General features: G+C 42.7%; 1 protein-coding gene across 1 annotated transcript in view; it reads left to right on the top strand.

Annotated features, from left to right (window-relative positions):
• Positions 1-366: 366 nt before the first annotated feature.
• LOC138965224 (acid phosphatase type 7-like) overlaps positions 367-12,500 on the top strand; it is a 24,929-nt gene continuing 12,795 nt past the window's right edge. Inside the window, exons 1-5 of the mRNA XM_070337353.1 lie at positions 367-593; positions 4,099-4,348; positions 10,572-10,822; positions 11,322-11,429; positions 12,228-12,383. Coding sequence (XP_070193454.1) covers positions 4,309-4,348; positions 10,572-10,822; positions 11,322-11,429; positions 12,228-12,383 — 555 coding nt within the window. The 5' untranslated portion in view covers positions 367-593; positions 4,099-4,308. The remainder of the gene's footprint in view (positions 594-4,098; positions 4,349-10,571; positions 10,823-11,321; positions 11,430-12,227; positions 12,384-12,500) is intronic.

Genomic DNA, 12,500 nt, shown 5'->3' with positions numbered 1-12,500 from the left:
AAGTCCTCAAAAAAATAAGGAAAATTGTTGCAGAATACAGTTTCTTGTTACAGAAAGACTAAGCAGACAGAGCAAAGGAAATATTAGATACTTGAAAAATAAGCTACACACACACCAACACCAAGATCGGTGCAGTAGTTTTCTCGGAATCACTCTCCACACACACACACACACACACACATACAGGCACACACACACACACACACTCACACAGGCACACACACACACACACACACACACACACACACACACACACACACACATAGGCAAGGATACCACCAAAACACCAGCTCGTGTTAACGCCTTTCATTGTCATTATTGAGTCCCCAGGAAGGCGGCAGAAAGATTAAAAGGCTAGACCACAAAAAGAAGGTAAACGTGCTTGACTCAAACGAAGGCGTTCTTTATTTCATCGCCTTTGCAAAAAGGTCAGCTCTGTTTTGTGACCATCCAGGAACGCAAACTGTCACTGACTTTTTGCCGCAAAGTTGATCTGCACAAGAAAGACTTCCTCATTTCGTGTTCAGAAAGTCCTGACTTTTCACTTTATGGTTTGAGAAAAACTGCTTGTTTACCATCCTTCTGAATGACATGTGAGTAATCAGTGAAAAGTTCGATTTGGATGTTATTGATGCAGTTAGATATATTCAATGATGTAATGCCTGAATGTGTGTATCAGTATTAATTTGATCCGCGTGCACTATGCTGTAACAGGGAGAGCTAGAGATTGCGACGATTTAGAGCGAGACAGAGAGAGAAAGAGACAGAGAGAGAGACAGAGAGAGAGGACAGAGGAATAATGAGAGAGAGAAGAGAGAGAGAGAGAGAGAGAGAGAGAGAGAGAGAGAGAGAGAGAGAGAGAGAGAGAGAGAGAGAGAGAGAGAGAGAGAGAGAGAGAGAGTTTTGTGCAGCGATCTTCATCAAGTAGAATTAGCGAAGTCGATTTCGCCCAATTAATATCAAGCTTAAACGCAAATGTTTGTAAGCAGGAGTGAATTTACTTTTCATGAAAACAACGTATTGTGTTAGTTGCAGTTTGATGCGTAAAGCCGGCAAACTTGACTGTTTTTGGTGTTGCGTTTTTGCTTTCCTTTTATGGCCTCGGTTTTGATTCATGCGGTAACCAAACTCAAGACTACCATTGACCTCAAAGAATATGTCAGTGAAACTCTCTTTTAGAGAAAAAAAAAAAAAACACCAGTGAATAGCTCCCTTAGTTATGTGAGCATATTAATTGCTTTCGGCATCGCTTCGTTCGAAACTGTTAAACTAGCTTGTCGGTTTGTTGTTGTTGTTTGTTTGTTTGTTTGTTTGTTTGTTTAAAAAAAAAGTTTTTAATTGTTCGAAAATATTAAAATCGCTTTGGTTTTCTTGTGCATAAGAAAACCCCACTGTTAACGGCTTGGGGAATGCACTTTACTCCATCAATTGCCATGTAGCTGCCCCAGCCTAGTAGTAAATTACGTGGGCATACTCATTATTTGCAGCGACAATTTTCATAATGCATCATTTTCGTTCGTTTACTCTTAAAAAAAAAAAAAAAAAAATACTGTTCACAATTCACGAAACGCACTATACCTCAGTAACTGGAGCATGGTGGCTGCCTAAGCTTAATTGCTAGTTACTTGACCAAATCGATTGCTCTGATCGCTTCCTTGGAGTGGAGACTGATTACTCGCATTGACAGTGACTTCCGTGTGATGTCAAGGCTGATGAGCGCGCCGCAGTACGGTGGTGACCAATTATTAATTGTGCTTGGGGTGGGCGGATGGGAATGATGGGGATGCGGATCGAAATGCAAAGCGTCATTTTCGTTCAGCGTCTTTGACCCATATTCACATACAGTGGAACCTCCCCCCCCCCCCTTTTTTTTTGTTGTTGTTGTAAGACCCCGAAATTTAAGACCCAGTTTTCTCAGATAGCCTCTGTAATATTCCCCCATTTTAAGACTCCCTCGTTTTTAATGTCTTTATATGGGGGTTCCACTGTATTGTTGTTTTTATTCGTGGTTCGTGTTTAGACGGAGGAATGGGAATGATTTTTGAGACTCCGCGTTAGTAAAAAGTACAAATAGTGATTGGCCGAGAGAGTATGTACCATGTACAAGCTGCTTACATTTCACGACAAAGAAGTCAATTTGAGAGTGAAAAGTAAAAGTTGTCCAAAGTCGGTATCAAATAACCAAAGGGAAATAATCGCTCTTTATGCATACGACATGTGTGATAGAGTAAGCGAGAGTTGTACAGAACCTGTTCTCCTGGCAAATGAGAGAATAACAAACATTGAAATGAACAAGCGACTTTCATCCTAAGATGTTTAAGATTCTGCCCAAAGTCGGATTAATATTCCTGGCTGGTGTACGAGATGACAAAAAAAATCACAATACTTCGTCATGATAAAGTTCAACGCGTTTGTAAAAAGTAAAAGTTTAATTTAGCGGGATAATGTTTCTCACTGGTGTGCGGCATTATGTAAAGGCTCATACGTAATACTACATTTCAGCGCATTAATACGTGTTATGTAATACAATGTAAAAGTCATGTTTGGCCGGGGAAACATTCTCTGCAAAGCGTCAGCGATAGTATACAAGGTTTTAGATAGAAAAACCAACTCACCAATGAATAGCTGCCACAGCCTGGTAGTTAGTTATGTGAGCATATCAATTGCTTTCGGCATCTCTATGTTCGATACAGTTAAAATAGCTTCTTCTTTTTGTGTGTGGTTTTTTTTTTTATTATATATATAATTTTTTTTTTAGAGTGTTCGAAAATGTTAAAATAGTTTCGGTTTTCTTGTGCAAAGACCCCCACTGTTCACGGCTTTGCAAATGCACTAAACTACAGGGTGAACCAAAAAATATGCAACCCACAAAAATGCTAATAAATTATTTATCTGTTGACCGAATTACTTCATATTTGGTGTACATTAACTTTAGCTTGTGCATAACCCGTTCACAAAGCAGCAATTATATTGGTCAAATGGCCTGACATTTGTGCAATTTCAAAAACAAATCCAAATTTGAGGATCGGTTCAACAGTACGAGGTTTGAAATTGAGCGGTAGCTAAACTAACCCCATTTAAGCCCTCCAGATTGTTATCTTTGGGGTTATTTGAAAAGCCTAGTATACCATAACCATAATCAGGATGTTCCCGTTTGGTGAGCGTTCAAATGGAAGGGTGTTTGTACTGTGTGTAAAAGCCTGACAGTATCTGTGATGGTTTACGGGAGGCTTACTGTGCCTTTAACTACTCTATTGATTAGTACATTTCATTTCTACGGATGTTTTAATCTTTGGTTTCTTACAGTCACGGTGTCTCTCCTTATTGTGATCTTCAGATTGTTTTCTCACTTCCCTTGCACCAATTACGAGTAAGACTTGCATTCTTTTGCAAATATGAATCTCTCAGAGCCTTTAATTTATTTTTCACTGTGCGTTGAGTTAACACACGTAATAGAATCGTCGCCTCTGTATCAACGACACGTATATTTTGTCGTTTCTACAACGCATTGTAGATAATGTCTGTTGAGGGAATCTGCTACATTTGCGTACTCGAACATCGGAACATACAAGAGACAGACAAAGAAAGAAACAGACGGATATATATACAGACAGACTGTCTGACACACCGCTGCTGACAGACGTGCGTACGACCACAAGCACACACTCTCTCCCTCCCTTCCTCCCTCCCTCCCTCTCTCTCTCTCTCTAAACTCTCTCTCTAAATAAATACATAAATAAATAAATAAATAAATGAATAAAGAATTGTTTTTGTTCCTATTCTTGTTCTCTCTCTCTCTCTCTCTCTCTCTCTCTCTCTCTCTCTCTCTCTCTCTCTCTCTCTCTCTCTCTCTCTCTCTCTCTCTCTCTCTGCATCGCTCTCTATCCGTCTCTCTCTCTCTCTCTCTCTCTCTCTCTCTCTCTCTGTGCACTCTCTCTCTCTCTCTCTCTCTCTCTCTCTCTCTCTCTCTCTCTACCCCCCTCCCCCTCACCACCACCACCCGATCTCTTTCTCTAAACACTGCATCGTCAGCTGTTATGATGACTGCCGCGTTTCGCGATTCATCAATGTTTGACACACTCTGCTTCCTTCTTCCAGATTCAATAGCTAACGCCGTCTCAGTGTGCACACATGACAGTTACCAACGGAACAGCTAACACCAGAAGTCCAACCGTTGCTGGTCGAACTTGTTGACTGAAGCAGAAGCAAGGTTGAGTGAAACAGCTTTCTGGAGCAGGGTTATCAGCAGCTGTGGTTGTTCGAGAGAAGTTTTGTGGGGTGGGGGTAAAAAAAGCCGAAAAAACAGTGATGTTGTTCCGTTTGCGATCAGTGTGGATCGTGTTTCTAGGTAAGTTCACTGTGGTTTTGCATATGTACGACTTTTTGACTAAATGTTGTTACATAGACTGAAAATCAAGACGAGGGTGGTGGTGGTTGTGTGAATATGTGTGTGTGTGTATGTGTGTGTGTGTGTGTGTGCGTACGCCACGTCAGTTTGCGTATGTGTGCGTGCGCGTGCGCCACGGCGCGTGCGTGCGTGTGTGTTTGTGTGTGTGTGTGTGTGTGTGCGTACGCCGCGTCAGTTTGCGTATGTGTGCGTGCCTGCGCCACGGTGCGTGTGTGCGTGCGTGCGTGCGTGCCTGCGTGCGTGCGTGCGTGTGTGTGTGTATGGGGTAGGGGGGGGGGGGGGATTCCGAGAAAACTACCCCGCCGATCTAAGTGAAACTTCAAATACAAAGTCTTCCAAATGATATCGATATCCCCAGTCGAGTTTTTTCTTGTTTTTGATGTCTCTTTGCTGACAATATACCCGGCTTTTAAGGTAAGGAAACCCCATGAATTTTGCGCAAAATTGCGTTTTTTTGTGTTCGCGCTTTACACTAGAATACAAACCGATTTGCACAAAACTTGCTCGGTACATGCTTAAATTATTAAGGAATGCAGTGTGCAAATTTCATTATGATATCTGCATAAACAATTTCATAACTTCAGATTGTTAGGACCAAGTGTTGTGGCGCCAACGTTAATGGTCGAAGTAGCGTTACACACATGTGATCAGAACTATTCCTCTGATTGTCACCACATTGGCTGAAGCGTCAAAAATTGACAAGATTACCCTTTTTCGGGCGACAGCAGACGAACCCAAGCAGCGTATGTAGATCTACATTTTGCTGCTTGAATCATCTTCCAAAGTGGTTTTAAACGAAAGTTATGACGATTTGAAAATAATGAATATATAATGAGGCCAGAAATGATTCAAAAGCAATCAGTACAACAACAACAAAAAGTTAAAAAAAGGTGCCTTTTTTGCCAACTATTCACATTTTGGTTATGCTCAACTGAAAGAACATAGATCAAAGTGTGTCATAGTGTCAAAACCCCAAAACACACCCATCAAAACATTTTGGTTAATTTCCATGGGGTTTCCTTACCTTAATGAAAAGTTAAGACGGTACTGTCACGCCCCAATGTTTTGGGTCATATTGATTGACATTCAAGTTGTCAAGTAATCTTCGACGAAGCTCGGATTATGGGATTATCTTTCAGCTTGGATGCTTGAAAATTAATTGATGAGTTTGGTCATGGTAGATGCTAAATTCTAAATAAAATTAAAGTATTAGTAATCGATCCATCATTTATTATTTGCTGAATCCAAAAATATATGGATATGCCATTTTTACTCTGGAAATGTACTCACAATTAAAGGAAACGGAGACGAGCTGGACCAGTCTCAAGTCTTTGGGTTTAGGCTTGCGAAGCTTTAAGTATTTTATTCTCGGTGTTCGCTAGTTTTTGTTTTTGTTTTTAGTGTCGATCTTTTAGTTTCAGATTGACTAAATATTTCTGTATCGCTCCACGCGACTTGTTACACTCACTCTCTCTTCAAATAATTTGTGAACCAGTCTCCTTCTCTTGCCAAACGCCGATATTTCATGTTGTCAAAGTTAAAAAGATCGTGCAATTTTGATCCTGCTACCGTTTGCAGACATACGGACACGTACGCACGCACGCACGCACGCACGCACGCACGCACGCACGCACGCACGCACGCACGCACACACACACACACACACACACACACACACACACCGAATTTCCCAGCGATGGGACAATAAAGTAATGAAAATGAAAATGAAATGAAATGAAACACACACACACTCACACACACACAACGGGGCAATCAAAAACAACGATTTTCCGATCATCCTCATCAACACACACACACACAGGGCTCCGGTCCATTAGCCATGTACAGACACATCCCATCACAGTGTAATTACTCTCCTGCAGTGATCGTCCACCATCGATCAGCAAGTAGTGTGTACTGACCTGTCCATTGCGGCAACACAGCCGCTGTCCCTTAGGGACACCTGTGACGAACTGAGGCACTCAAGTCATTAGAGAGGATTAGAACAAGCGTTACATGTGGTTAGTTGCCAGCATAGTTAAACTGCAGCAAAAGCGGTGTGCAAATCGTCACATTTTAGGCCAAGAAAAATGTTTCCGACCTACTGACCCTAATTTTTGTGTTGGCCTTGTTGGCAGTTGTCAGTAGGTCGGAAACATTTTTCACACAGGTCCAATATCACTCGTAGGCGTACTCTGTGCTATCTGACGACCATTGGACCACACATAACTTTTAATGGGGGCCTGTTTCTCCCTGATCAAACGAATGTGTACGAATGGAAACGCTTTTCGTCCGAACAGAAACATGTTATTTTGTACGAACTGAATCATGGCGTACGAACGGAATCGGCATGTTTTCAAAAAACAAGTGATTGTACAAAAGCAATTAGTTTCTATAAACTTCTGTTCAAACGAAATGTCGTAACAGGCAATGGTTTTGGTGCTCATGTGCAAATTAGGGGTCAGTTTTGATTACAGAGCGAGAAAAACAAGAAAATGTCGGAAAATCATACAATGTTGCCACGTTTGACCCGAGTGTGCAATAATGAGGTCGACTAGCACCTTGCTATTTATTGTACACATAGCCCAATCAATTTGCTACCTATTCCTTATGAACGGAAACATCTGGCGTACAAACGGAAACATCCGGCGTACGAACGTAATCACTTGACACTGACACCGTGTCTAGGAAGTCTTCTGGAATTCATCAATTGACTTCCGTAATCTCGTTTCGATGGCCATACGTTCTAGCTGTACACAAAGCTTAGTTTTTTTTCCCCTAAGGAATAAGCGCATCAGCTGCAGTTGCGGGAATGTTAGCCGAAGGGACAAAGGCAGGGTATTAATTTTCGACACCGCTACAGTCCAGCAACATCATTACCTGTATTCTCCCCCCTTGGGGACAACGCTGTAGCCTACGTGGAAGTGAAGCGGAAGTAAAAGCTAGCGTGTAAGAAGGCCTGATTCTTGGCATTGCGGAATTCGAGGAATTGTGTATGTGTGTGTGTGTGTGTGTGTGTGTGTGTGTGTGTGTGTGTGTTTGTGTGTGTGTGTGTGCGTGTGCGTGTGCGTACATGCGTGCGTGCGCGTTTGTGTGTGCGTGCGCGTGTGTGTTTGTGTGTGTGTGTGTGTGTGTGTGTGTTTGATTGATTGATTGATAGCTGTTGCTTTTTGGGTCCAGCGGACCATATAGGACCCCACAAGTTTAACATTACACAAATTTAAATTAAACCAATTTCAAACAAGAGGCGAAGCCATCAAGGCTCACGTAAGAAATCGACAAACAGTAACACAAACTCAATCACTCCGTCACACACACACACACACACACACACACACACACACACACACACACACACACACACACACACACACACACACACACACACACACACACACACACAGAAAGAGCATAGGTGAAACTGTGCAAGAAAGCGAGACACTAGATCTAGATCTGTCTGTCTGCATGTAGCCTACTTACAAGGACACGACTGCCAACTAGTCTCGGCGCGCTCAAAATAATAATGACCGAGACTGTCAGTACTTCCTTCGCGTGACGTCTAACCCTCTTACGTCATAATGTGACGTCAATGTAATGTGACGTCTTCAAATGTTAGAGTTTCTACCACAGACATACACACGCACAGACGCACGCACGCACGCACGCACAGACAGACAAAGTTACGATCGCATAGGCTACACTTACGTGAGCCAAAAACAAAGTCCGGAAATGTATCACAGTAAAACTATGTATCACAGTAAAACTATTATCCCAGGCGTGGCACCATGGTGCCTCTTCTCTTTTAAGCAGGTGAACATGTGTTATATAAGTGTGACCAGTGTGTAACCTAGCCAAAACACTTTCTTCTTTTCTACTTGAAGCCATCAAAACTACACAAGATACGCCCCGAGCATTAAGGTGTCAGCCACTCATCCCCTGGTCACACATGACAAACTCGGAATTCGCCATATTTTGGGAGAGAAAAAAAGATGGAGAATTGTATGGGTTAGAAAAGGTAAGTGAAAGGGCTTAGGGGAGGCAGAAATAGAGAATAGACAAGAAAAATATCCTAATTAGGTTCACGGCATCGAGAGTGATGCGACCTTCTCTCAGAAGTTAGTGGAGAAGGCTCCCCCATCCACCACCCGGGGGACGCGCCTCTACACCAATTAGGGGGCGCGAGGTGTGTGTGTGTGTGTGTGTGTGTGTGGTTTTACGTTTGAAGATTAGAAACAAATTATTCAAATAATATGATAATAATAATAATAATACGAATATTTATAACGCGCACATATCTCACCAACAGGCGACTCAAGGCGCACATACACTCATTCACACACAGTTATTCAGGGTGGGATGGGGTGGGCAGTGTAGAATGCATGGATTATGTGGAAAAAAGGAATGTCTTGTGTGCAGATTTGAATGATTCGAGGGACTGTTGTTGACGGAGGGGGAGAGGTAGTGTGTTCCATTGGCTTATAGGTGCTTGGAAAGAAAATGAGCGTTGACCTGCTGTTTTGAGTTTGGTGTGGGGGATGTTGAGCTTGAGGGAGTCGGCAGATGATCTGAGTGCTCGTGAAGGGACATAGAGAGAGAGAGAGTCGGAGAGATAGGCAAGGGCGAGACCATGGAGGCATTTGTAGGTGAGAGTGTTGATTTTGTATGTGATACGGGCAGGAACGGGCAACCAGTGGAGCTGATTTAGGAGGGGGGTGATATGATCTCCCTTTTTCTTTCGTAAGACAAGACGGGCAGAGCTATTTTGAATGCGTTGGAGACGAGAGATAGAAGAAGAGGGAAGACCCGCCAAGAGAGAGTTACAATAGTCAAGACGTGAGAGAATGGTGGAAGTGACCAGTTTGGCGGTAGCATCTGTAATATCATGGAACAACAGAGACCGAGATACGTCGTCGTGAATACTTCGATTAAGCTTAGCTGTGGGCGATTTCTGAAGTGCAGAGCATTGGGACGGATGTGATGCAATGACGTCACAAGCTTTAAATAGATTACGACAAAATCGAGTGTTTCAATGAACGGATCAACAACAGAAGCTACTACTTTAAAGTTAATGAGAACATTAAGCCAGTAGGCCAGTCTTGCTTGTATAATCATGCAAGCAGGATGGAAAACCGGCAGACAATCCTGAGCGCCTCAAACTTTGTTGCTAACGCTTGCATTTAAATTGTGAGTGACAATTACGAGAGGAACTTGAGATGATGTTTATGAAAAACTGCACTTGCGCTTACCTCGCAGTTTGTTTCAATGATCAATCCGAATACGAAACAGATCTGGAGTAAATTGCCGTCAAAACAAATGTAGTGTGTATTTCGGTATAGGCCTATCTCTTAATTGTGTGATGCTTGGAACCGATCTTCACTTTGCGCATCATTAGGTTTGCCATGGTTTCTAAACAACGTTCGATCGAGCGTCGCAAATCTAGAACTCCCTCATTTCTCTGCAAACACCATCATACTGATTGACTAACAAGCCCAATTTTGCATCTTGAACGCACAACACGCACAAATAAGGATCAAGGTCGCCGTAATTATACGTAAAAAAATATTATGCACGCATGGTGGTGTACGATAAGATACGTTTATCTAAAAATTTCGAATCGGCCTAAAGCAACACTATATCCGGGTATTGTTTATTATCCGTGGGACCAATTAAGCAGCATACCTTCCAGTCAGTACAGCCAATCGATGGAGCATCATCTGAAGCTGAGTTCCTCCGGATCCGTCACAAACACTTGAAGGCCTGTTACTAACAGTCGGAAGATTTAAAAAAAAAAAGTGTGGCCTTGACTTGCTATCATTTTGCCTTTCGCTAAACCGTTTGACAAACGTTTTCTTATGTGCCCTCCCCGCTATGCTATTACGCGCATGCAACACCGAATGAACTGCACTCCGTAGATGGTACTGTATCCAGAACGAGTATTATCATCCTGTATCCAGAACGAGTATTATCATCCTGTATCCAGAACGAGTATTATCATCCTGTACCCAGAATGAGTATCTTTAGCAGTGGTAAGCTATCAGGGACCAGATAAGCCACGAATCTTCTGCTCAGCTAATTTCATCCTGAACCCAGAACGAGCATTTTAGCAGATATCGGCGATATGCGAGCAGACGCGAAATAAGTTATGACTCACTTTTCTCTGCAGCCGTTACCATGGTGACCACGGAGTCCACCAACGGGAACTCAACAACAGCCCCAGAACAGATCCACGTGACCCTTGGCGACGACTACAGCCAGATGCAGGTCCTGTGGGCCGCGAGGAATAACGTGACGTCATGGGTGGCTTACGGAGAGGCAGGGGGGCCTCTGGGTGAACTGCAGCAGGGAGGGCAGGTGGTCTACCTGAGCAAGCAGAACTGGAGGGCTCGGAGGTTCATCTACAGAGCTGTTCTACAGGTAAGTCAATACAGTGAAATCCTGTTTCAAAGCATCATAAAGTCTATGAAAATTAGAGAGGAGGTCATCAGATGGAGGTCAATTTAAAGGTACTATGAAGGGAAAGTCTATGAACATTAGAGAGGAGGTCATCAGATGGAGGTCAATTTAAAGGTACTATGAAGGGAAAGTCTATGAAAATTAGAGAGGGGGTCATCAGAACGAGGTCAATTTAAAGGTACTATGAAGGGAAAGTCTATGAAAATTAGAGAGGAGGTCATCAGATGGAGGTCAATTTAAAGGTACTATGAAGGGAAAGTCTATGAAAATTAGAGAGGGGGTCATCAGATGGAGGTCAATTTAAAGGTACTATGAAGGGAAAGTCTGAAAAACGAGGTCCTAAAACGGAGGAATTAAAAACAATTACAATTGATGAAGTTATTAGTTTTGCTGCAAATCAACCATCATATATGTCTGGTTTTTGTCTTGGTTCATAATAATTTGCTACATAATGTTGCAGAATCTTACAGAAGGCGTGAAGTACAGTTACCGTGTTCACAACAAAGACAGCGGTGGCGAAGAGTCAGTGTCAGCGTTGTACAATTTTACAACTCTCACTGCAGATCAGGTGAATGCACACGAACGTACACGTGATCACACACACACACACACACACACACACACACACACACACACACACACACACACACACACACACACACACACACACACACTGTTCACGATGAATACAATAAAACGGAGATCGAAGAAAGAAGGGAACGCTTCAGACAAAGGCAAACCATTCTTTCTCACAACACCCTGAAGTCAAAACTCACCTGCAGCAATATGCTGGTCCTCAAAAGCAGTTTTCATGAAGTTTCGTTTAAATCTTGATTGTATTCACCTTTAACAATGCACCCTACATCCACATCGGGCCGATCATTTCTTTAACTTTGCCGCCTCAACTTAGAACCAGATCATGTGTACCGTTTTTTTTCCTCATTTTTATCACTTTATCGCTGGGAAATACGGGTCGCTTCCTCCCAGTGGAAAGCTAGCTGCAACAGAATCGCGCTACCCAGGTGGGTGCGTGTCTCGGTGTTATCAGCCACCTGCACTTGTGGCAGAATGACTGAGGTCTTTAAAGTGCCACAGTGGTGACACGGGGGTGGAACATGGATACCGTCTCTAAGTCCGCAAATAAAGTTGATCCGTGTCCGTCCGGGATCGAACCCATGAATCACAAGTCCATTGCTCTGCCAACTGACCTAACGGGTTTTCCGTCATGCCCATATCCCATATATCAATTACCAACAAGCTACCTGTTCCTGTTTTCAAAAATATGAATGATTGTCTTTGTAGTATCAATGTAAAAGAATAAACAACTGTTTAAACCAGCATACCTGGTTTCGTTATTTTGTTGCAGACCCATCCCAAGAGTTTCGTGGTGTATGGTGATCTAGGGATCCTGGGCGGAAAGGAGACGTTCCCGGCGCTGCAAGAAGAGATTCAAACCCACAACCATACCGCGGTCTGGCATGTCGGCGACTTTGCTTACGACCTTTTTAATGACGGCGGATGGGTGAGGAATCCAAATGAATAAGAATAAGAATAAGAATACTTTATTATCTCATAGAGAAATTCAGGCGTGGTACATAACAATAATACAAACAGGACATTGTTTTTACTAAGACATATA

Source organism: Littorina saxatilis, linkage group LG1, assembly GCF_037325665.1.
Source record: "Littorina saxatilis isolate snail1 linkage group LG1, US_GU_Lsax_2.0, whole genome shotgun sequence".
Lineage (NCBI taxonomy): Eukaryota > Metazoa > Mollusca > Gastropoda > Littorinimorpha > Littorinidae > Littorina > Littorina saxatilis.
This window is presented reverse-complemented; position numbering and strand designations above follow the sequence as displayed.